The following is a 27,150-nucleotide window of genomic DNA, read 5'->3' as shown; positions in this document are numbered from 1 at the left end:
CAACTTGATTGAAACATTTAAGATCCCGAGGGGTCTTGACAGTGTGGACGGGAGAGGGTGATTCCTCCTGTGGTAGAATCTAGAACTAAGGGTCACTGTTTAAAAAATAAGAGGTTGCCCACTTAAGACAAAGATGAGAAGATTTTTTTTGCCTCAGAGGGTAGAGGCGCTTTGGAACTCCCCTCCTTAAAAGGCAATGGAAGCAGAGTTTTTGAATGTTTTCAAGGTAGAGACGGAGAGATTTTTTGATAAACAAGGGGGTGAAAGATTTTGGGGGTAGGCAGGAGGTCACAGTCAGATCAGCCATTATCTTATTGAATGGCAGAGCAGGCTCAAAGGGCCAAGTGGCCAATTTCTGGTCCTACTCCGTGCTGTCATGAATAAGATCTTTTACACAGACAGTGGTTATAATGTGGAATTCTCTGCTCCAAATTGTTGTTAAAGCAGAGTTTTCTTTTGAAAAAGGGAATCAGAAAGAACACATTATTGAAAGGGATTGGGAACACGCAGGAGAAATGATTGTGAAAAATCCCAATGCAGAATTAAGCTATGGCACTTTTGTGTTGAAATATCCTACGCAATTGCCCTTATCCCAACACTGGATCACTGCGTTCTGTACAGTTTGTATGCATCAAGCTAAAAGCTACATCATATCTCAACCAGAAACTCAACATATTATCACTTTTCACTGAGTCATCGATGCTCATCTACTAGTCTCTTAGGTGGGGGCTGGGAAGGAAAGAGTTTGTTCAAGTCTCTGGTCTAATTTGATGGTCTAAGTCAAAAGGTTGTGGATTCAAGTTCTACTCTGGAGACTTGAGCACAAGATCTAGGCTGCTTCCCCATTGCAGGACTGAGGGAGTGCTGTATTTTGGATGAGATATTTCATTTAGATCAAGGTCTCATTTGCCCTTGGGCAAAAGATCCCATGGCACCATATAAAGGTGACCAAGTGAGTTCTCCCAAGCATTCTAGTCAATATTCATCCCTTAACCAACACTTTAAAACAGATTGCCTGGTCATCATCACACTCCCGCACGTGGGAGCTTGCTGAGCACAAATGTGCTGCCGTGTTTCCTACATTTCAACAGTGGCTACACTTCAAAAGGAACTTTGGCTGTAAACAGCTTTGGAACCTCCTGAAGCTGTGAAAGGTGCATATCTTTATTTAATACAAGATCTTTTAACTTCAAGTGAATAAGCAGATGTTTAGGCCTCTGTTTAACATCATACTAAGGGCAGCACCCAGCAATCTTAGTACTACACTTAACTGTTCCTCATGCTCAAATTCTGAAGCCAGACTTAACTTCAACCTTCTCACTCTCAGAAGAGAGTGCAACCAACTGAGCTAAAAACCACCATTTCAAACAAGCAGGATAGTAAGTGGGTTCTAAATTTAATCACCAATTTTAAATAACTATCCCCTCCCCCTATGATTTGCCCCACACTTCCAGCAGTAGCCAAAGATCAACACAGCACAATGAAACCATGCAGGCAGCTATAAATACTCTTCAGAAAAGTCATGGACAAGAGAAGCCCAAGGTTCACTCCACCAAAACCACAACTATTAACTGCATTTTAAAATAGCCTGCTTTTGCCCTTAGTTGACTGAAGATTATTGCAAAAACATTAAATCAATCCTGGAAGTTAAAAAGGAGTCCAAAACAAGTTTTACATGCACTTCATATTTTACAGATCATCACTTTTTAACTGCCATCATTCTGGAACGTAGAGATTGAGATTTTATCATTGTTTTTCACAGTTATGATTACTTGTGTTGCCCCTCCCCATTCTCACATGGTGACCAGAACTTAGCACCGTATTCCACACACTCAGCCCTGTGTATTGTAAAGCCTTGGTGTACAACCACAGTACAGTTCTGTAAGTTATACAGCACAGCACTCTATTAGCTGCCTTAATTACTTTACAGCCTAGACAATTGAAACTAATCACCACAATTTTCCCAGGTCCTCTAACGCCCCTGTGCTAATTCTATTCTATTTATTGTACATTTAGAACCAACATCACTCCTCCCCATAGTGCACCCCCCACCCACTTTCCCAATAGCATGCACTAGTTTAAGAAAGAATGAACTCGCAATTACACAAGAAGTCCTTTCACAAACTCTGGACATCCCAAAGCGGTTCACAGCCAATTAAGTACTTGTGAAGTATAGTCACTGTTGTAATACAAGAAATGCGGCAGCCAAATTGCACACAGCAAGGTTCCACAAACATCAATAATCAATTCTCGTTTTTGATCTGGATGCTAACATTTTCAACTTGTTGACCTCTTAAGCTACAGTTACCATGATTGCACAGCAAGTGTTCGAGCAGTGAACTTAAAAAGAGACTGGTCAAGTTAGCAGCTAAACACCTCAACCATTCTCCCGATGCCCAGGCTTGTACGTTGAGGGATAAAAACTGGCTTGGCCCTGGGAGAAGTCCCCTGTTCTTTAAATAGTACATCTAACTGAGGTACCATGTGGAACCTCAATTTAATGTCTCATATGAAAGATAACATCTGACACTCCTTCAGTGCTGTACTGGAGTGTCAGCTGCCCAGACCTTTTGTCTCTGTTAAGGCTGACACTTTACATTTCTCACTGCTAAATCTGTTTGGTCGTTTGTCTGCCCAATTATTTAACAGACTTAAGCTCTTCTTTATATCTCCTGTCTCTGCTGGGCTTAAAATGTAGTTTCTTACTAGTTAACTATTGGTATCCCTTGGTATTTCTCACAGGGAGCCTGGGAGCATGCAGAATAGTTAAAACAATGAGCTGCTTAACCTGACTTGTCCCTTTAAGGCCACTGCTCAAAAAGTCCCTGCATAATCTTAGTAACTGTAGCATGGAGGCCAGCAAGCTGAAAATGTTAGCCTCCAGACCAGGAACAATAATTAGATGTCCAGCTTACTTTCTGCTTAGCTCCCATAACAACACTGCAACTCTGGAGCTAAAACATTGTGACATACACCCTCCACTTCCAGGCAGCTGTTCGTTGTTCATGGGAGAGATTAAGTTTTGACAACTGCATTGACCCCTCTGGCCAAAAAGTCCTAAATTTATCCTATTGGGTTTCTCATCGTTGGTCAGCCATAGGACTTGTATTGCACCAGAAAGTAACGGGTTTGAGTCCTACTCTAGTTCTTAAACTCAATCCAGGTTGATACTCCAGCACAGTACTGAGGGACTTCTGCACTCTGAGGTGCCATCTTCTGGATGACACATTAAACTGAGGCCTGGTCTGTCCTCAAGTGGACATGGATCACCACATGTCACTATTTCAAAGAGCAGCAAAGGAGTTCTTCCCAATGTCCTAACCAATAAAAAATGAATGATCTAGTCATTACCACATTGCTGTCAGTGGATAAACTGGCTGCAGGATTTCCTAAATTACAACAGTGACTATGTTTCAAAACACATTTCACTAATTGTAAATCACTCTGGGTTGTCCTAAATTCGTTAAAAGCACTTCAGAAATCCAAGTTCTTTCTTTAGAAGATTCGTTCTTGTTGGGACAAACTATTAAGATTTTTATATGAAGTCATCTCCCATGCTATAAAAAGTGTACAAACCATTGTTGCATTTTATAACACATCATCAAGCTGCCTTACAAGTTTAGCTGAAAGCTTTGTGCTGCTCAGTCACCCAAATTCATTTGTCAATGCAGGAAATGCTTTCCAACCCAGAACAAACTGGATATTCTGGGCAGTATTGTGGCAGTAATAAATATCACCAATCACCAGCTGACCAGAGTCACTTGTTGACACCAAGTTACTCAGTCAGCCCAACAAATATTGATCACATCTCTCAGTAGCCCACAAAACCACTCCATGCACAGTGTCAGGGTTTCAGTTCATGTTTTGTAATGCTGCATTTAAAATCCATTCCAGAGAAGCTGCTGAGCCTTCAGCGTGCAGCTCAGGTAACTGCTCAAGAGGTCACTGAACCAAACAGTGCACAGTAGCCAGAACAGAAAAAAGCTTGCTATTTCCCCTTAGCCTTCGTGACCCTTCATTGTTTAGCACCTTTACTATATTGACATAGATTTGCTTTAGAATCTATGCTTTGATGTTGAACAATACCCTCCTTTGCAATACTGTCAACTCATCACATTAAATTCCCATCAGTTACAGATAAGCAGCCTCCAGTATTTCAGCTGTGAGGAGAAGGTGGTTTACTGGAAATGTCACTGAACTGGTAATCCAGAGGTCCAGGCTAAAGCTCTGGGGACATGAATTCAAATCCCACCACAGCAGCTGGTGAAACTTAAAATTCAATTAATATCTGGAATATAAAGCTAGTCTCAGTAATTGTGACCATGACAACTATTATCAGTTTCTGTAAAATCCATCTGGTTCACTAATCTCCTATAGGGAAGGAAATCTGCCATTCTTGTCTGGTCTGGTCTATGTGACTCCAGGCCCACAGCAATATGGCTAACTCTTAACTGCCCTCTGAAATGGCCTAGCAAGACACCCAGCTCAAGGGCAATTAGGGATGGGCAACTAATGCTCACCTATCCAATGATGCCCACATCCCGTGAAAAAATAAAAAAGCTGAGGGTAACATTGGTCAATCTGCACAACTTCAGTCCCTCCTTAAACTTCTCTGAGACGCTCCTTAAGACCTACCTCTTCAACCAAAGCCACCCTAATATCTCTTTGGTGTCTCAGTGTCAAACGCTGCTTTATATATGCATCGGTGAAGCAGCTTGGGATGTTTTATTATATTTGTGTAGTGCTTTGAATGTAAGATGCAGGTGCTGATTGTCCTCATCATTCACGTAAACACCGAACAAAAATTTAATACACCTAGCATTGCACAATACAAGTTCAGTAAAGTGATCATATTGTTCCTACAATGCAAACCCACGGGTAATCTCATCAACAAGGACACATGCACTAGGCTCTGTGTACAGTGGCCTCTCACACACTGGCGTAGGGGTAAGGTTATCTATGTAGAATGGTCTCTCTTACACGAGTCACAGTTCCCAAAGAGTCGTGTCTCACATGCTGCGACACATAGGTAAGGACCTTTTCAGCCAAAGACAAACCCTCCATTCACGGAGCTGATCTGCATTCGCATGAGCTCACCCCACATCACATGATCTCATCCTCTGGGAGTCTGATCTAATGTGGCTTTAGCTTACCTAGCCCACATCCTCCAGGAACAGACCACCTTATATCAGGATATGTGGACCACACAGAAACTAGGAAACACCCAGCCATTCAGAATCCAGACAACTTTTACAATTAAAAATCAAATGTGTCTTAGTCTGCATACAATCAATTTTCTATTAATTTTCCACCAGATGTCAGCAACTGATTGATAAAACACAGGCAGCATCTTTGCTATCAATAAACTCCCCATATTATGATTTTAAAAAGCTAAAAGTGCAGAGCTCCAAAAAAATTGAGTGTTTCAGTATTCCCAAATTAATTTGTGTCTGTAACAGATATAGTCTAGAGGTGTCCCGAACAGAATACAGAAGCTAGGTTTACCTGTGTGATGCCTTCATAACATAGCCCACAAGTGCACTCACCGTGACAGGACTCCAGAAAGAGAACAAAGAACATCTGCACCTCTGAATCTCTGACATAATAACCAAAGGGACAGCAAGCAAATGTGAAAGTGAACAAGAGATTTGCATTTATATAGCATCTGTCATGACATCAATATGTCCCAAAGCACTTCATCTAATTACGTATCATAGGAATAGTCACTGGTGCAGAAATGTGGCAGCCAATCTGCGTGCATCAAGATTCCACAAACTGCAATGTGCTAATGATCAGATAATCTATTCTGCACAAAAGAAAGTTTTCTGACAGTATGTCATTGCCCTGAATGGTTAACACTGCTCGTCTCTTCAAATATGCTGCTTCACCTGCTGAGTATTTCCAGCATTTTCTGTTATCATCTATTCTACTGGTGTTGGTTCATGGATAAATATCAACCAGGACTCTGGGGAGTTCTATCCTGCTCTTCTACAAAGTAGTGTTGTGGGATCTTTCACAATAGCCCTAGACGGCTGACAGAACATCAGTTAAAATTTCAGCTGAAGAACTGAATAAATGTTTAAAATTTTGATCTGGCACTTAACATCAACGGTCACCTCCTGCGCTTCACAATGAAATGTTCATGGCACAGAGGGTGGCAAAGCAGCAATTTCTCTCGGGAACAGGTACCTGGCTTGTGTCTATGGCACTTCCATTGTGGTACTAATCACAGCAGGGCTGTTGAGGCAGAGCAAGAGTCAACTTGAACCTATCTTAGGTAACTCCCAGTGACCAATTTTAAAGCAATTGATGCAGGGCTAGGAACAGGTTAACTATCTACCCTCATGACAACTAGCAATGGTGATAACACCAAGCTGAAAAAGGGGGTTTTGGGGGGGGGGGGGGGGGGGGGGGGGTGAGAAAGAGGAGAAAATTTCTACATGAGCTAATGAAAATCATCTTTATGCTCAGCTGCAAATTGGAACCAGTTGCTTTTGTCTAATGTGCTTCATAAGAACATACAATTTAGGAGTAGGAGGTCACTCAGCCCCTCAAGCCTGCTCTGTCATTCAACGAGATCATGGTTGGTCTGATTTTGACCTCAACTATACATTCCCTCCTACCCCCAATAATCTTTCACCCCCTTGCTTATCAAGAATCCACCTACTTCTGCCTTAAAAATATTCAAAAGACTGCTTCCACCATCTATTGAGGAAGAGAGTTTAAATTACACCAACTACCATGGTGGGATTTGAACCCATAACCCCAGAGCATAGCCTGGACCTTGGTATTACTAGTCCAGTGACATTAGTCACTGTGCCACCACCTCCCATTCAAATTACTGGGCTCTTGCTATGGTTTATCCTTTGCCTCAAAACCAAGGTAATGTTGTGCTTTTATGCTAAATTAATCTCATCCAACATCACATATTTCAACACACTTACCCAGGTCTACTGTAAATTTTACAGAGGCCAGCCACTGAGATAAAGAACTCATCACACACTTTGGCCCAGCTCTGTCAAACCTTGGTGGCACAGGGGTTCCAGCCAAGTCCCTATACTGTTCAGCTAGCAAGCCACAACTCCATAAATTTATCTATACTTTTCACTTTCCCCCCTATCACAAATGATAGATTTGTGAAAAAAAATAGATTTGTTAAAACAAATAGAACATTTAATTTTTTGAATTGCATAGAATATCCTGGCCATGCAATTTCCATTCACTCCAGCTTCCTCCAGGCTGCTTCAGGATTGGCACTAGCCGCTTCACAAGCCAACCGTGGTTCAGCTGGTGCCATTAAACCCACAACTTTCTAACTGCTTAAAGTGAGCTGCTATGTTTCCTACATCATACTAGTGACTATACTTCATGGGCAGTAAAGCATTTTGGGACATCTTGAGATTGAGAAAGATGCTGTAGAAATGCAAGTTCTTTCTTTACTAGCTGGCAGCAGGTCAATCAGGATAAAAATCTCAGCTCTCTTGAAGGTTACTCAACACACCTATCAGCTGTTTATTCCACTCAATCCATGAGATAATCTGCAGTGAGTTTGTTACATCACATAAGCATGCTGTGTATAAACCCCAGGTGGCACTAGAGGAAGGTCTCCAAGGCTTCTACTAGAGCTAGCAATTACTGTGGTCATTGTAAAGTTGCAACAAGGCTGAGCAAACCCAAGAATTTCAAATCAATACATGCCAATAAAGGACTTTTACCTTCAACTAGGCCTCAGCATTATCCTTTGTTACCAGAGGTGGCCACTGAGGCAACAGGGAAGAAAGCTCAAAGATCCTGACAATTTACCATTGTACACACACACCCCACCCCTTCAGCACTGAGCCCAAGAGGCTCTTCTGTAAACCATACAACATTTCTGCAGACTCAGTAGCGTGGTGCTGCACTAACAGTGAAACTCGAGACAAAAACCACTTCTGAAGAAACTCACCTTGCCAAGTTTGCAAATCTCCTCAGCTCCCTTGATGGAATCAAATTCACACAGCATTAACCAGACACTGAAATCAGGCTTCTTAAAACCACATTGAACTGCCACCAAGGGAAGACCCAACACTTCTTCAGTATGGAAATACAGGAATGTCAGCACTGCCTTTTAAAAAAAGTCAGACAAGCCAGGTAGAATCACCGGGAGTGGCTGTGTCACTACCAACTAAATCAGAAGAGGATGTGCCATGCATGCTCAGAAGAACAAACATATCTGCACACCACAGATCTTTAAAAGTTTTTAAACTAGTAAATATTACATCAGCTATGACCTGAGAACACACTGAAGTCTCTGTATTCAGGTTAACAGGTTTTTCTCTCTCTTCTCTCCTGAAGGTGTAAACCACAGGTGCCAGTAGCTCTACAACATCTTGTTCAAATAGTCTTTCTTCCTGAGAGTCTGAGTAATACAGTATATATCCTTCTCAATTCATAACAGTTGAATTCAAATTCAGCAAATAAACTGTTGTTTTATTCTATTCAAACCATTGGATAATTCAAAATTTTTGGACAAAAAATACATTCTCAGCAGACTATTCAACTGCAGTGCTCATTGCATCAGAGGCCAATCCTATCCTTGACCTGAGCCCTTTAACAAGCTGTTTCCAGCAGTCAGAAAATCTTGTTCATCCACCATTCCTATCCCAACGGCACTTCAGCCAATAACACCTGCAAGCCAGTTGAAATTAGCTAACAGAGCAGGAATAAAGCCTGGAACCTTTCTCATTTATTGGCTCAGTGTCATATCTGATGGCGTACATTTTCCCATCAAAGCTAAGAAAAAGAACAAACTTAAACTTGCCAAACAATATCAGTTGGTAGCACTCTCACCTGAGTAACAAGCTTCTGGGTTCAAGTTCCACCCCAGGACCTGAGCGCAAAAATAATGGTCGACACTTCAATGCAGTACTGAGGGAGTGCTGCACTGGCAGCAGTGCTACCACTCAGTTAAGATGTTAAATGGAGGATCCACCTGCCTCAAGAGGTGAATGTAAAAAGATCCCATAGCACTAGCTCAGAAGAGCAGGGGAGTTATACCCAGTGCTCTAGCCAATATTTATCCATCACAAAACATTATCTGGCCAACATTACTGAAAATTAGCTGCTGCATTTCCTCCAAAAAATTTCCTACAAAAGTGAACACACTTCAAAAATCTACTTCATTGGCTATAAAGCAACTGAGACATCCAATGGCCATGAAAGGTGCTATATAAATGTAAGTCTTTCTTTCTGAATTTGCGCAGCTCCTTCTCACATCCTCAGATGTCCCAAGGCATTTCACGGCCAATTATTACCTTGGAAGTACAATCATTATTACATAAGCACAGAGCAGCCAATTGTACACTGCAATATCCCACAAATGGCAAATGAGGTGCTAACCAATTAATTTATTTTTAACGACATTGTCAGGATTCAGAGTACTCCCTGATCTTCTTCAAACAGTGCCATTTTTGTGTCCACCAGAGCAGGTTGAATGAATAACTTGGAAATAAAAGAATGAAAAATGAAGTACTGATGTTGAAAATTTGCATCTCAATTGTGGCACAGTCTTAAGTTTTTTTAAAAACACATCCAACAATCCTTTCAGTGGAAAAATTTTGGCACCATGCACTTATCAAATCTCCCTCATAATTCTGAACACCACTATTAAATCTTCCCTCAACCTTCTCTGCTCCAAGAGCAATCACCCTGGCTTCTCCAGAGATTTAGAACAAAGGAGAAACATTGTGAAACTGTGAAGTACACAGCCAGAATTAGTGACTGAATCAGAGTGAACATAACCAACATTTAAAAATTAAAACAGGTGGTTTGAGGAGGGCAGGGGGGGAGAATAACTGGATACAAGTACAGGGTGGGCAAAATTAGAATCAGTGTGTGTGAAGATGAACACCAATATGGTTTGCTTCTATGTTGAAATTTCTAAGTAATAAGAGATTATAGCAACAGATTGTTATTTAATATGCCTTCCATCCCTTTCCCAACACACCAGTTCACTACTTCTATCAAAGGCCATGTCACACTGTTGTGATCCAGGCTACATTTTCAAAAATCAAGTAATTCTTTTGATCATCTCTCTTGCGTTCTCCCCCAGCAGCATGTACAAACACCTTCATTCACTATAAAACAGCACTGATTAACACAGAACTAATTACAGGCAATGTTAAGCACTTGCCCTGAGGCAATTTCTTACTAAACTGTTGTTGGAACATGCTGATTTGCAAGTCTCCCTCAAAAGTGATTTTAACTGATCATACAGACTCCCAATATTAAGAAGTTTTTGAGGGAAATCAGCCACCTAGTCTACTCCCCTGTGTTCTCCATAGGGGAATATTGCAAAGCAGCAATCCTATCACACAATCCATAGTTTAATGCTACACAACAGATACAATACATTCATGAACAAGGTTCCATAAACTGACACTGAAAAAACATACAAGCAAGACACCCACTACAATCCTTATTGTACCTACATAGGGCTTCTGACATTTCAATGCTCTGGAACTGGCAGACCCAAGGAACAGCCATCTCTAATTTATTTCACCCTTCATCATTACTCAATTGTAACCAATGATAACTGACCTTTAACTTACCCTGTCCCCTCAGTTCTTATCTTTGCCTGATTACCAACAATTAAAATTTGTAAAACAAAAACAGAATTACCTGGAAAAACTCAGCAGGTCTGGCAGCATCGACGGAGAAGAAAAGAGTTGCAGATTTAATGCAGATTTTAAAAAAAAGTGGGTGGGGAAGCAGAGTTGTTTTCAAAGGACTGTGTGTGGTGCAGAGGTGATAATGTTTTAGCTTCTGAAGAAAAATGAAATTCAAAGCTCACAACTCTGGAGGAGAGGAGCATTTGTAGGAGAGAACACATGTTGTATATTCGAGTCCTCATGACCCTTCAACAGTTCTGTTGAAGGATCATGAGGACTCGAAACGTCAACTCTTCTTCTCCGCCGAGGCTGCCAGACCTGCCGAGTTTTTCCAGGTAATTCTGTTTTTGTTTTGGATTTCCAGCATCCACTGTTTTTTGTTTTTAATCAAAATTTGTCACTGGTTTATGCAAGAGCTGTATCCTTGACACTATCTGCAATGTAGAACTCTCCCTCGCCCAATCTCACTCCCAAGTCTGTGCTGAGGTATTTGTTCCATCAGGGAAGGCAGTTGAAACATTACAAATGGCCTTAGTGCCACTGTGTTGGGGAAGTGGAAAAATACTTAAAATCCTGTTGTTGATCATGATCCCCTCTTAAAAATACACATGTGCAGCTGTCTGGCCAGTGAAGACAGGATCAGGTGGAGCTGTGATGTGCCCTTCCTTACCAAGGTCCACCCATGTGACAACACTCACTGTCAAAGACCTGCACGTGACTTAGGTGGTGGTGGCAACTAATGCCAGAAACCCCAATGAGGGATCAACAACTTCAAGAGATGGGCATAAGTTTTAACATGGGGTGAGGAAAAGTCAGAACACAATTATCACAAAACTGAGAAATGTAGCTCACAAAGTGAATATACAACATGTGTTCTCTCCTACAAATGCTCCTCTCCTCCAGAGTTGTGGGCTTTGAATTTCATTTTTCTTCAGAAGCTAAAACATTATCACCCCTGCACCACACACAGTCCTTTGAAAACAACTCTGCTTCCCCACCCACTTTTTTTTAAAATCTGCATTCAATCAATAGGACAGTCACTAGCAAAAGTACAGCTCACCCAGAATCAAACATCAGGAACACACAAATGCTCTTACATTGACAAGGTATAGCCAGGCTGTGACTGCCCTGAGCAAGTGTGGCATCACATCTCATCCTGCCCAAAGTTTATATATTGCCCAAAGCAATGAAAAGAGGCAGGAAGTCACTTCAGGCAAATTGGATGTATTCTATGAGTGTTTTTATTTTCTGGTCCTAGTGTGTTTGCACATTTCACAAACAGGCTTTTCTAAAGTTACTGTCCTAATCACATCAGCTACCCACTGCACAATATTGGTGCCAATTAGCCTGGATTTCAAATAGCCAGTACTAGCTCCACCCAGTGCACACAAAGCAGCTTATATTCACAAGTGTTAACACAAAAAAAAAGGTTAACACAGCTCCTTAACACATTTCTCCCCACAATCCTATTCTTTACAACAACATACACATCAAGCACATACTGTACCAGAGCTGGGTCCAGGAGGACAAGTGTCTCTCAATGTAGTGGGCAATTTTCAAGTCATCAATAAAGTGCAGAATTAACTCTCCTGCATTGTTGCATACAGGAGACCCAAAGTTTTATTCTGTTAAATTACTTTACACACAACTTTTGAGCTGCTTTCCTCTCCAAGAAAAATTCACTTTCATCCCACGAAGCCCAGCATCTACAAAACTCACATGAAACTCTAACGTATCTAAATCAATTTCTCCCTTCAGCCTCATACAATTCACCGTGAACCACTTTAAATATCACAATCCCCTTGTATACACCACTTCCGCTTCCATTCTCTCATTCTTCCAATCCACCTGTTTCCTCACATTCTGTCTCGTGCCCACACTCACTCATGTCTACCTATCCTCTGACACACATACTACCCACTCCAGTGCAGTCACTTCCTATCTCATTCTCTGCTGTCACCAGTTCTGTCTAGCTTCATAGGGTACATGGTGTAGAGGTAAGAAAGGACACATCTCACTCCCAACCACCCTATCTACCTTTCCCACCCACACAGACACACACACACCCCCCAATTCTTTATCTAACCTTCACTTTTCATTTTCTACCCAAATGCCACCACTTTTTACTTAAGTCAAAAATGAACAGGGGTCAGAGCTGCAGCAGGAGAGAGTAAAAGCAGAACATTGATTAATCTTCACACAAAACTATAAAAACAAAACACTTCCATATAAAAAGTTAGAGAGTGTCAGGGAGAAATAAAACAGCCTTCCAGCTCTTTCCCATCATTGCAACTTTTCACTCCCCCCCTCCCCCCCACTCAACAGCAGCCCCCAACTCTAGTTTACTATATGTTACTGTCCTCCACTGAAGGTTGATCTTTGAAACCCTTTCCAAAAAAAAAACACCATCTTGTTACCTCCTTTTTCTTCAAATCTCTGCTTAAAACTCAGCCACAATACTTGGAGATTTTCTTTACCCTATCCTCTAACCTTTCGTTCTTATAAATCACTCAAGACGTTGAACAAAGTTGTTCGGTCCATGCCTCCCCCAACTTAAAAAGTTGGGGTTGTAGCAGAACTCTTTTCTTCAGGTCCCACCTTAGCTTCACCCCAACTTCTCCATTATCTTTTCATTGGAAGACTCAACTGTCACCTCCTACCAGACTTCAAAGTCCTCAATGGGTTGCAACATCCAAAGCATTCCAATAGCTTTTCTGGAGAAATACTTCCATATTACCCTCACTTAACCTTTCAGTAAGCTGTAGTTCCCCCTCATGAACTCCACCTTGCACTCCCACAGTCACTCTCTTCTAAATTCTCCCCATCAATCTTCCTAATCAGCACATGGCCATCCATGTTTTTCACCTCACCATTGCACAAATCCCCATCATGCAAATGTTTCATCTGAGCAATCTGTCTCTCTGCCCATCTCCAACCCAGCATACTCATGCTCCAGCAGAACCTTCTCTAGCAAATTCCTGCTTTGGCCCTCAACTCGGCTACAAAACTGCCCTTTCAGTCAACTATCCAGCTTCTGCTTTCAATGCCCTTGTCCCCATCAGATCACAATCTCCTACCTACATATTCTACTGGCATAATAACCATTTCCATGACCTCAGATCCAAGGCCTACAGGCTTAAGCACATCTAGCACATGGCCAGTTTGCTTACCCAGCATTATGCATGACTTCACCACCTCAAACAATATTTACCACTTTCCTGAACATTCCTATGATGTCAGGAGTGCAATGGAAGTAGTAAAAGTAACAAATTCTTTTTCTCTCTTCCCTTCTGCCCTCCACCCAACCTTCCATCTTCATCTAACTGTATAAGTAAAAGCATATTGCAGATTCATTGATTAGGAAACAAAAATGTTATTCACCCTCCCTTCAACCCATTGCATGCTTCCTTCCCACCACTCTGCCCTCCCACACCTTGTCTCGATTCTCCTTTCTCCACCTTCATCCTCACTGTCCCATCACACCCCCCACCCCTCCCATGTCTGTCACCCATTCACTAATCCCCACACGTTCCCACAATGCTCCTCTTAGCCCTCGTGCCCCTGCCTTCTTCACTCCATCACCATTCCTTTCACTGTTATGGCCTCTCCTTCTCCACAGCTTAAAGTAATTTTCCAGGCTTCCCTGCTCCATACATCTACCAAACACTACTGTAATACCACATTCCAGGCTATTGTTCAAGCTGAGAAACCCAGGATTGTACCATCTTTCCTCAAAATCAGACCTTTGACACAATAGTTAGTTCTCCTATGCATTTCCCTCAGCATTCCTCCCCCTCAGCATCTCATTTCCTCTTTCTCCATTTTGTACTATTCCATTATTTCCTTTCACCATTCCTCCCATCCCCTTCTCCTCGTTCACTCTTCACCAATAATTCCTTTCACAATCATTTTTTGCATCTCTTCCTTTTCAGCTCTCCTCTTCCCATTAATCCCATTTTCTTTCCCTCATTTTCATTTTATCCTTTAGCTCCTTTTCCTCCCTCTTACTTCTCACCTCCTTCACTCACCCCATTCCCTACCATTTCTCTCTGCTGTTCATATATCCAATTTTTCCACTTCTTCCCTTCTATCTTTTATTGGTCTTCCATTTTCTCCTTCCCACCCACTTCTGGCATCTACTCTTCTTCACTCACTTTTTCCTTCCTCCTTTCCTCTGTCTTCCCTCCACACCGTATCTTCCCTGCTGATCCTCAATTTCCTCCCATCCTCCCCATGTGACCCCTTGAACACCTGTTCCCTCTCTCCCCCCGCCCTCTGATTTCTCCTACTTCCTCTCATTCCCTTCCCATGTTTGTTTCATTCTCAATTTACATTACTTTTCTCTTTTTGTTATACCCCTACCTTTCTGCTCTAGATCTCCTTTCTTCATATACCTCTTCCATTATTTGCATACCCATTCCTCTCTCAGTTTTTATGCTCCCACTTTGGCTGCTCTTCCTTCTCACTCATCACATCCCTTTGCCTTTCCATCCCAACTCATCCTGTTTTATTCATTTTCCTCTTTTCAAGGTCCCTTTACCTATCTTTCACTATTTCCCTCATTCTGAACTTTTATTTTCCCTTCTTCCTCTCTATAGATTCTGAAGGGGCTTCACAGGCTAGGTATTGAGAAGTTGTTTCCGTTGGCTAGGGAATATAGAAAAAGTCTCAGGATAAGGTGCCCATCATTTGGGTCTGAGATGAGAAAAAATTTCTTCACTCAAACGGTTATGGATCTTTGGAATTTTCTACCCTCATTGATTATATTTAAGGCTGAGATAAGACAGATTTTTGTCTTTCAAAGAATGATGTGATTTGGGGGGACCCAGTGGGAAAGTGGAGATGAAACCTCAGATTAGCCATGATCATACTGAATGATGGAGCAGGCTTGATGGGCCATGTGGTCTTCACCTGCGATTTCTTGTTTATACTCTTCATCACCCCTCTTTCATCTTCTATTTTACCTTGCCTTTATGTCATACTCTCTCCCTCCTGTTCTCTCTCATCCTTTATCCCCCTCACTCACGCTTCCTCTTCCTTACAATTCTCAACTTTCCATCCTTTCCTCTTCCCTTATTCTCTCCCCATCCACTCTCTAATTTCCCTTCAATTTCTGCTATAGGGTCCTCCTATCTTTTTCTCCCCCACGATCTTGATCTTCCCATTACCCCTCGCCTTTGGGCTCTGCCTTGGCCACCCCCTCCCCTTCCATCTTCACTCTGCTTATCCCACCACTACTGCCTGTCCTCCTTTTCCATCTCTTTCCTTCCCTTTCTCTTGAGCCACAACCATCACACCCTTGCTCCCTCCCTTTGCTGCCCCATCTCTCTATCCTTCCCTCTCACTTTTTTTTCCCTCCTCTCCTGCTTTTCTCCTTCACCTTTTTTGCCCTTCCAGCCACTTCATCATCTCCCCCTTACCATGTCCACCTCCCTCTCGCTATGTTTTATTTTAAACATTCTCTCCTTCACTTCTTCCCTCTCACTTGGTCCCTTCTCCCCTCCGTCTGTTTTTTTTCCCCCCAGTTCCTTTCACTTTTCCACTCTCCGCGGTCGTTTCTTCCTCTTCTCCACCACCACCACCCCCCCCCTCCCCCGCCCCCGCACTCTTAATGCTCCTCGCACCTTCTTTTGATCTCTTTTTCTAGCCTTTCACTTCCTCCTTCCCCTTTCTACTCTTTAACCGCCCCCATCCCCTCACCTCTCCAAACCGCCCCCCCCCCCCACCCCCAGCCCCCGATTGAGCTGCGAAAGATGGCGCGGGGGGTGGGGGGTGGTGGAGAGAGCCGGACTCCGGTGGAGGATGAGGCAGGCCTGTGGGGCTGTTAGCCTTCCCCGTCCCTGCCCTTTTGCACAGTCCGGCGCCGGGAGGAGGGCGGGTTGGGGTTGGTGGTGTCAGGACGGGGCCGGGTCATTACTCCCTCAGCGGGGCTGCGAAGGGCGGCCTTCAGGCTTTTTGAGGAGGAGGAGGGGGGGGGGGGGGGGGGGGGAAGGAAGAAGAGGGTCGGTCAGCGCCCACACGGCTGGACGGCGGGCAGTTGGGGTAGAACCCCGGGGAGAAGAGGGCTCGCGGGCGCGGGCAGCTCGAGCCCCGGCCCGGGGTCCAACTGGCACCATGCGCGCGGCCACGGCCCGCCCATCCCTCCCTCCCGATTTCCCCCACCATCCATCACCCACCCTTCTTAATTCTAGCTTGTTGTTTTCCTCTCTCTCTTCCCCCCCCCCCCCCCACCGCCACCGCCACCAACCAAAAAAAAAAAATTTGCATCCTTCCCCATTTCAAATAAAACAACTTCCAAAAGCTGCATTCCGGCGGCTCGCTGCATTTCACCCGCATGCCGGCCCGAGACGGTGCATCCCCCGTTTATTTTCTGACCGGTGCATCCGATGCGGCGACCATCGCCACCGCACGTCCAGCCGCGCGCCGAGCCCAGATCCCCGGGGCAGCCGCTAGCCCTGGACCCGCTGATTGACAGGCTGACACCTACCTGGGGCTCGAGCTGCTTGCAGACCACACATAAACCAAGCGGGGCTAAAAGAACATTTCCTCTTTAGGTGTATTGTTTTCTTCTTTTTCCAAAAAAGAGAAAAAAAAAGCAGCAACTTTTTTTTTCAGCCCAGCTTGCCCTGCGCCATGTTTTTTTTTGGTGGTGGGTAATATTACGTGTGCACAAAAAAAAGAAAATTAAATTTGCATAACAAAAGTAAAAGTAACGGTTGCCATATGGGCCGCGGTAATGGATAAATAATGATGGAGGCGGGGACATGCAGGAGGGAGGGAGGGAGGTGGGGGGGGGATGTCTGTGCAGAAAGTACACACAACCACCCCCACCGCCCCCCCCCCCCCCCCCCCGCGAATCAGAGTGTGGGGATTCGGCCGTCTTTTCTCGGAGCAAGATAACCTTTGCTTCCTCCCTTAAAAGATCAGTTCACTCCCTTTCCCGGAATAAAAATGCAAAACCAAGTAACAGAGGAGCACTGCGAGTGGGATCACTTCCCGATTGCAATAATCGATCGATTCCAAGAATCGGCTTCCAACGTGCTTCCTATCTGTTTGCAGAGGGAGGAAGAAACGACCTGCGTGTTTTTTTTTCTCTGTATCGTTCTGGTTAACAGGGAACGAACATTTGAAATACAACACGTTGTGCATTCATATTATATATACACACACACATACATATATATATAAAAACTTGTCTTGCGCTTAAGTGAGAGAGTTGGGTTTAAGACAGGCCGACAAGACTTCTTTTCAGTTTTTGTCTCGCCTTTTGCAATGGAGGGAAAGAGGAACCGATCAGCTGAAAGTGCATCACTCATGTGGGAAGCCCAGTTGCTGTACCTTGTGTCGAAGTTTGCAAGCAGCTGAGACGCGGCGAAGCACGCACTTCAATCTCGGGCACATTCTTTATCTCTCCTCTCCCGCCCCTCCTGCCTGCCTTCCTTCCTCCCTCCCTCCCTCCCCCCTTTTCTCTCTCTCTCTCTCTCTCCCCCTCCTCCCCTCCCCTCTATCCACCGACCTGAGCTCCAAGAGTCCGGACCAGTTCAATTAGCAATCGAACCCCCCGAGAAAGAAAACATGTCATGCTCCGCTTCCGGGAACGTGACTTCGCCGGGAGCTGGAATGCAACATTCTGCAAATCACGCACACGTACACACGTCCCCCTTATCGACCTGGAGATTCAAAAAAAATAAATAATAATGAAAATGAAGATAAAAAGTGGTATTTGCAAGGGGCGGGGGTGCATCGGAAACGTGCGTCGTTCCTCGCACAATAACAAGTCGCCACCTAGAAGAAATCTTGGCTTGGTTGTTGACAGAGCATCCTTTTCCCTCCATTCAACTGTGAGACAAGTCAAAGTCACCCCTAACCCTACGCCTGCTGCTGGCGTTACTGCGCCACCTCCGGACACGGGCCAAGAGCAGATTTGTCCCAGTTCCACCCCAACCCCGAACATGCAGTAAACACACAAACCAGTCTCCACCTGCTCGATCCAGTGTGGAGCATTTGCTGCTGCGGTCAACACTTGCTCATCAATGGCGATAAAAGTTTGCAAACGTCGGTCTCTTACAAAAAAAATAGAACGATGTGGATAAACTCCACAAAGCTAAGGCAAATGTTTGGCAAATCTTTTATCTTGTTTGGAGCGCACCACGTGTAACATAATCAGGTTACTTGTTACATGACATCACCGTGATAAAATGACACATGATTCTCCTGGCTCTTTTCCCAAAAGAACAAGCAACACAGACACCTGTTTATATACGAAAACCGTACCTCCTTTAAGACAATACAGTAAGTGTTGTCCATTGAATCCCTAAGCTGATGGACTTTCCCATTACAACAAACTCCTTTAGCTACTGATTCAATATCTCTGCTTTAGGGGGACTGTCTCTCAGGTTGAATCAGACCCCACTGCCTTGACTGCTCTAATTTGACTCTGAGCTGACCCCATATCCTCTTCAATACCAAACCTTCCTAGTTCCACCATCACTATATCGTCCATGTTCACCTCCCTCCATGACCTTCCCCTTCCAGATCAACAGCATTCCCGAACTACTTCCCTCCAATTTTGGCCTCTTGTCCAGCACCCACTTCAGCCTTGGCTCAGTCAGTATCACTTTCACCTCTGAGTCAGGAGGTTGTGGGTTCCAAGTCCCACTCCAGGATTCGAATCAAAAATCTAGGCTGTCACTCCAGTGCAACTGGGAGCATGCAGTGCTGCACATCAGACATGCCGTCTTTTAGATAAGGTGTTAAACCAAGGCACTATATGCTCGCTCAAGTGGATATAAAATATACTGTGACATTATTTTAAAGAAGAGCAAGGGAGTGTCCTGGCCAGTATTTGTCCCTAAATCAACATCATATAAACAGTTTATTTGGTCACTGTCATATTGCTGTTTGTGGGAGCTTGCTTTGAGCAAATTGGTTGCTGCATTCTCCATATTACAACAGTGAAATGTGAGGATACTTCAAAAGTACTTCATTGCATGTAAAGCCTTTTGGATGTCATGAGGTCATGAAAGGTGCTATATAAATGCAAGTCTTTCTTTTCCATCATTGGCAGCTGTGCCATCTGTGAAATTCTTTATAAACCTGCTCCCTGCAGTTAAGGCCTTCCTTAAAAATCTACCTCTTTGGCTAACCTCTTGGTCACCTGTACTAATATTTGTTTCTGCTTCAGATGTGCTACTTTTACAACTGACCAACAATGATTACATTTCAAATGCTCTTCAAAGATTTTGAACCACTTTGGGACATCTTGGGGTCATGAAAGAGGTTTTTAAAAATAATACCTGCACTTATGCCCCCTCCATTACATATTCTCATCAGTGCATGACTCATCACGTTCCAAAGACAATATACATCTAAGATTAGTCCTTGTAACCTTTAAACCCATACGTAACCAGTTATTCATAACTCTTTTTTTAAAGAGGTTAAACATTGGGAGTTTTATTTATCATACTCACTGTGGCAACAACCCCCAACACCAGGTATTACTTTGGACTTCTTGATATTTCAGTTGTGCCCTTTAGTCCTGCATTCACAGTTCAAATTATACCCATCTTATCCATTATCTCATCATTTTAAAAACCTGGATCCTCCTCTCCTCATTCTTCTTTTCTCTAATGAAGAGATATCCTGCTCAGTAAATCTCATCTTAAATTTTTGCTATCTTCTCTGAACCATGTCTATTGAATCAATGCCTTTTGAAGATAAGACAATATTCTGATTGTAGTGTAATTATTGTGTTTTAAATGGTCAAGTAGTTAGTTTCAACTTGTAAATAATACCTTAAGTTATCATCCCTTAATTACTAACAGCTTTACATTGACCAATACTGATTCCCTCCAGCTATACAGGTTACTCAAGATACATATTGCAATGTATTTTGAAATTAAATGACTTCAGCAAGCAACAGGGAAATGGAATTCCACAAAAAATTGGGTGCAGCATCTACTGAGCTTTGAAGCCCATCAATAAATGTCAACCTCAGTGGACAACAGTTTTTGAAACTGTGTCATGCGATTGTAGATACAGTCCCCTCCCCCCTGGTAAATTTGTGTATGGATGTGATTCATGGAGTTGACCATGAATGGCCATGGAGTTGACCATGCGTAACCATGGGGTTGACCATGCATGAGTAGAATTGATTTCTGACAGCATTGGCTCGTGCTTTGTTTTTCATAGAGTATGTTCAGCCTCCTTGGCAGTATAATTTGTACACCTAACTCATCATAATCTGGTTCTTAACTAATAATGGGGAGAGCACTGCAAAGCACAGACACTTATGGAGTTTATTCATACTTCATTGGCACAGATTGTTGAGTTATGAGGAAATTAAGAAAGAAGTGGGGGTAATTTTAATCCCCCAAAACATGTGGATTTGGGTTAGTGGGAAACAACAATTTTTTAAAAATTCAAAGCCAAATTGAATCTGTCCACCTCTGGATTTACTGGATTTAATACAGGCAGAACAGTGGGGGTACGGTGGTGGTAGGGAGCCAACCCACCTCATTTAAATATTTTACTAAGGTTGCATGTTTTAAGATTTTATCCCTTTTCAAGATTAACAGTGGGTGGCCAGGTTTCCTTTACTTCAGGGAACCCAACAGCTGAAGGGAGGTGAGAATTACTGCATGAAACATTTAAGTGCTTTTCCAGCACTCCCTGTGGGCTAAGAGGAGCATGAGTGTTCTCCTACACACCCACCTGTCCTCAGCCAACCAAGCTACCTGGTTAACCTCCCCAGCGATCGGATCAACTCCCAATCCCGTAATCCGATGCCCTCCCAATTTCTTCCACAACCCACAATTTCCTACCTGCTTTTGCCTCCCTCCAGGTCTTCTATGGCTCCCTGTGACCTCCTCTAGGCTACTGCCCCCACAATATCCTCCATGGGCCCCCTGCAATCTTCTACCTTCTTCTCTCGATCTCTGCAGACACCTCATCAATGGCCTTTCCCATCTCCCCTTTGATGCTCCCTCCCCGACCCCAATTTCTCTCCCCCTCATCTCCATCGCCTGGCTACAGCCTGGTGCCATAGATTGCTCATCTGACAGCTAGCCAGCCTTACAAACCAGCAAAATGGTAATCAGACTCTGACATTACGTTTGAAAAAATGGGTTTTCCTCCCACTAAACAACCCTCCCATAGTTCCCTACACTAATTCCGCATTTTTTCTGAGTTTAAAATGATCAGGTTGTGATTTATTGCATTGTGTGGTTTTGACAGGAAGCACCTGGCCCTGGCATACATCAAAATATTAAATTTGAAAATTGTTAGATTCAGCAATGCTGGATTTCTGAGACAATGAGTATGACTAGAATCTATATTACTTATGTTTTCTGTATCTAATGATGCAGTAAGCCAGCAGTACAAATTGGCTCCTCTGTCAAGAGATATAATGGGCTGATAATAACACTTGTTCAGGTGATGATTTTTAAGCCCTCTTGACTTCAGACTGAAACACGGCTTGGCTTGAAATTTATCGTATTAATGTTCATGGGCTGTATGAAACTTGTTAAAATAGATTTCCAATGTAATTACTTAGAAAATATGGATCTCAACCGAGGGAACACTACACTATCTGAAGTGCCTTCTTTTTGATGAGACAATAAACTTGAGGTCCTGACCACCCTCTCAGGTGGCCGCCTCCAATTAAACAATTTTGAAGAAGAGCAGGAGAGCTTTCCCTGGTGTCCTGGCCAACACTCATACCTCAAGCAACATCATGAAAACAGATTATATGGCCATTATCATATTGTGGGATCTTGTGCAAATTGGATGCTGCATTTCCTACATTACAACAACAGAGTCAAGACTGCCTCACTTTGCTGTAACGTACTTCGGGATATCCTAAGGTGCCACGTAACTTTGTTCTTAATAAGTTCTAGTGGGACCGTGGACCACCACAATCCAAGAATGCCCCAGGCTTGAACACTGGTTTTTGAGTTACTGATCACAGATAGCCATTGTTCTCCTTACAGCAGAAGAGGTTAAAGGGTTGGTTTAATAAAGGTGTTCCAAATTATCAGGGGCTTTGATAGAGTAAATAGAAAGAAACTGTTTCCACTGGCAGGAGAGTGGATAACAAGAGGTTTAAAGCTTTAAAATAGTGGGCAAGATAAGCAGGGGATAGATATATTTTTATTTCTAAATTTACACAGCAGGACTCAGTTTGCTCAAGCCAAGCTGGGGTAAAAAACATCATGGGTTTCCACTTGATCGTTGATTGCTGCTTGTAGTACACACACCTTGGGCAAGGACTTCTTGGGTCCAGCACACTATTTGGCCACAGTTACATGCCACACAGTTTGGAGCTTGAGGAAACCTCTGAGATTTCACTTAGCAGGACCAAAGAATGAGTAACACATCGCAAAAGTTGAAACTTTATCGGTCCCCTTGGAAATCCCAAAGATGGGATAACCTAGAAAATTATTTACTCTTATCTGTATTCTCATTAGAAGTCCTCAAGAGAAAGCAAACATGGTCTCTTCCGCAGAGAACCTAATGAGGCCTCTTCCAAACTTAATTAATTTCTGCAAAACATTCTCAGTTCTGTAATCAAGCAAATAACGGCAATTAACTAGTTACTTAATGTGTGTTAATCAATGCCATAACATCATACAAATACCAAAAGATGTGGAAATGGCATTTAACCCCATATACATCTTATAACACTATCTTTTTCTTTATTTTCCTGAGAACGATTACCTCTCTTTTTTGTATACCTTTCCATTTCTCTCTTGGGTTTCCCCATGTTATGCAGCAACACAGAGTCTTACAGCACCTAAGGAGGCCATCTGGCCCATCACACCTGTGCTGACTCTTTGAAAGAGCTGTTCATTTAGTCCCACTGCCCCATTCTTTCTCCACAGCCCTACAAATATTTATTTTTTAAGTATTTACCTGATTCCATTTTGAAAGTCGCTACTGAATCTGCTGCCACCACTCTTCTAGGCAGTGCATTCCAGATCATAATGAACTGCTGTGTAAATTTAGAAATAAAAATATATCTATCCCCTGCTTATCTTGCCCACTATTTTAAAGCTTTAAACTTCTGGTTATTCACTCTCCTGCCAGTGGAAACAGTTTCTTTCTATTTACTCTATCAAAGCCCCTGATAATTTGGAACACCTTTATTAAGCCAACCCTTTAACCTCTTCTGCTCTAAGGAGAACAATCCCAGCTCCTCTCGTCCCTCCACAAAATTCAAATTCCAATTTCCTGGTACCATGATAGTAAATCTGCTCTGTACCCTTTCCAAAACCTTGACATTCTTCTTAAAATGTGGTGCTCAGAATTGGAGGCAATAGTCTAGCTGAGGCCAAACCACCAATTTATAAAACTTTAGTGTAACTTACCTGCTTTATTGTACTCTACGCTTTCATTAAATTTGAACATAAAAGATAGGAGCAGAAGTAGGCCATTCAGCCCCACGAGCCTGCTCCGCCATTCATTAAGATCGTGGCTGTCCTGTTTGTGTTTCGAATTCCACATTCTCATTTACCCCTGATAACCTTTGATTCCCTTGCCTAACAAGAACTTATCTGCCTCCGCCTTAAATATATTCAATGACCCCACATCCACTGCCTTCTGAGGCAGAGAGTTCCAAAGTCACACAACCCTCTGAGGGAAAATAATTCTTCTCATCACTGTCCTAAAAGGGCAATTTTAAAACAGTACTTCCTTTCCACATCCCCCTTGTCAATACCGTTTGGGATCTTATTTACTTCAATCAAGTCATCCCTCACACTTCTAAATTCCAGTGGAAGCAAGCCCAGTCTGTCCAACCTTTCCTCATAAGACAACCCACTCATTCCAGGTATTGATCTAGTAAACCTCCTCTGAACTGCCTCCAATGCAGTTACACCCTTCCTTAAATAAGGAGATCAAAAGTGCTCACAATATTCGAGATGTTATCTCACCAATGACCTATATAACTGAAGCATAACATCCTTATTTTTATGTTTAATTCCTCTCATAATAAAGGATAGCATTCCATTAGCCTTCCTAATTATTTGCTGCCCAGCTACGAACTTCTTAATGATCAATTCTAACACCTTCCCCATGGCAGACATCAAGCTAACTGGCTTATAGTTTCCTGTTTTCTGCTTCCCTCCCTTCTTGAATAAAGGGGTTATATTTGCTACTTTCCAGTCTGATGGAACCTGTCCAGAATCTAGGGAATTTTGGAAAATTAACACCAATGCATCTACTACCTCATTAGCCACCTGTTTTAAGACCCTAGGATGAAATCCATCAGGACCCGGTGATTTGTCAGCCCACAGCTCCATCAGTTTGCTCAGTACCGCTTCCCTAGTGATTGTAAGTTCACCAAGTTCCCCTCTCCCTTCCGCCTCCTGAATTACAGGTATCACTGGAAAGTTTTTGTATCCTCTATAGTGAAGACAGAAGCAAAATATTTGTTCATTTCATCCACCACTTCCTTATAATCGACTATTAACTCCCCATTGTCACTCTCCAGGGGACCAACACTCACTTTACATATGCTTTTCCTTTTGAAATACCCGTAGAAACTCTTGCGATCCATTTTTACATTTCTAGCTAGCTTCTTCTCATACTCTAATTTATTTTTCCTAACTCACCTTTTAGTCATTCTCTGCCATTCTTTATATTATGTCCAATCATCTGACCTGCCACACATTTTGCACAGTTAAATGCTTTTTCCTTAAATTTGATGCTTTCCTTAAATTTTTTAATTAACCCAGATGTTGGGTCCTCCCTTTAGAATTTTTCTTTATAGAAGGAATATACTTATTCTGAGTATTCTGAAATATCCTCATTATGTGTCTGCCACTGCTTCTCCATTGATCTATCCTCTCGCCTAATATCCCAGTTCACTTCAGCTAGCTCAGCTTTTACGTCCACGTAGTTGCCTCTATTTAAGTTTAAAATACTAGTCTTAGACCCACTCTTCTTCCTTTCAAACTGGATGTAAAATTGTGGTCACTGTTACCTAGGGGGTGCCTTCACTCTGAGGTCATTAATTAATCCTGCCCTATTAAACAACGCCAAGTCAAATAGAACCTGCTCTCTAGTTGGTTCCAGAATGTGCTCTAAGAAACTACCTCAAAAGCATTTTATGAACTCCTCATCCAGGCTACTACTGCCAATCTGATTTTTCCAGTTTATATGTTGATTAAAATCACCCATGACCCTTTATTACAAGCACCCAGTATTCCTTCTTGTATACTTTGTCCTAAATTGTGGCTACTGTTAGGGGGCCTGTAAACCACTCCCACTAGTGACTTCTTTCCCCTACTATTCCTCATCACTAAGTTCCGCTCTCCCTTCCACCTCCTGATTTACAGGTATCACTGGAAAGTTTTTGTATCCTCTATACTGAAGACAGAAGCAAAATATTTGTTCATTTCATCCACCATTTCCTTATTATCAACTATTAACTCCCCATTGTCACTCTCCAGGGGACCAACACTCACTTTACATACGCTTTTCCTTTTGAAATACCTGTAGAAACTCTTGCTATCCATTTTTACACTTCTAGCTATCCCCTAGCCTAATATCCTAATTCACTTCAGCTAGCTCAGCTTTTACACCCACAGAGCTGCCCTTCTTTAAGTTTAAAATACTAGTCTCAGGCCCACTCTTCTTCCTTTCAAATGAGATCTAAAATTCAATCATATTATGGTCACTGCTACTATAGAGAATACAAAAACTTTCCAGTGAAAGCTGTAAATCAGGCGGTGGAAGGGAGAGGGGAACTTGGTGATGAGGAATAGTAGGGGAAAGAAGTCACTAGCGGGAGTGGCCTACAGGCCCCCCAAACCGATTCTACATTCTGAGCTCCTGACCATAGGTAAACTGTGTCTTTTGGTTACCAACATTCCCCTCAGTGAACACAGTTTCTCTCTATCAATTCCATCAGAACTCAACAACAACCCCAAGGAGCTTCAGCAATATGAGGATGAGAGTGGATCTGAAGGTGATACAGTGGTAGGAAAACATGTGGTGATGGTGGTGAGCTGGGAGATAGGAATGGATGGAGTTCCAGAGAATCCAGGCTGTGGAAGTACACTTGTAAATGAAGGGTAAGGCCTTGAATGTATTACGTTTGGCACAGATAGCCTTGGGAAAATAGGGGTGATAGGGAGTGGACAAGACAGGCTGCAGACGACATCGTTTTAGACTAGTTGGAGTTTTGGGGAAAGACAAGGAAGGTGTTGGGGAAGTCAAATTTGGATGAGGGTTTCAGCCTTGCTGAAGTAAAGACAAAAGCATGTGATCCTTATCTAGTGGTATTGTACCATTTCAAAATCATTTTCAAGCAGTAGAACACTTAAAAATCAAGCACATAATAAGCAGAATACTCACAAATATCTCACTCTTTGCTCTTAATTGATGTAATGCTGCGTAAAAACAAGAAATGAGTAATTCATCTTTATTTTTTACACTGGGAGCTGGAAGGTAATAAGGGAATGTTCATATGCACCATTGACAAATGCAAAATGGTTCC

The 27,150-nt window shown here is 42.7% G+C and overlaps 1 protein-coding gene across 7 annotated transcripts in view; it reads right to left on the bottom strand.

The window, feature by feature from the left end:
• The window catches only part of bahd1 (bromo adjacent homology domain containing 1), a 74,753-nt gene extending 55,993 nt beyond the window's left edge, over nt 1-18,760 (bottom strand). Inside the window, exon 1 of one of the 7 annotated variants that reach the window (XR_005946331.1) lies at nt 18,631-18,758. Coding sequence is in view for 2 of the 7 variants with exons in the window: in XM_041215224.1 (XP_041071158.1) it covers nt 18,631-18,653 (23 nt within the window). In the remaining 5 variants the exon portion in view is untranslated. Of the gene's footprint in view, nt 1-17,024; nt 17,108-17,136; nt 17,315-17,987; nt 18,071-18,165; nt 18,267-18,620 lie in introns of those variants that run through there. The other 6 variants (XM_041215224.1, XM_041215230.1, XM_041215228.1 and 3 more) reach the window with 6 other exon arrangements.
• Nucleotides 18,761-27,150: the final 8,390 nt, after the last annotated feature.

Source organism: Carcharodon carcharias, chromosome 20 (genome assembly GCF_017639515.1).
Source record: "Carcharodon carcharias isolate sCarCar2 chromosome 20, sCarCar2.pri, whole genome shotgun sequence".
In the NCBI taxonomy this organism is placed as follows: domain Eukaryota; kingdom Metazoa; phylum Chordata; class Chondrichthyes; order Lamniformes; family Lamnidae; genus Carcharodon; species Carcharodon carcharias.
Note: the sequence above shows the minus strand (reverse complement) of the source record. Positions and strands in the feature narration are given on the sequence as shown.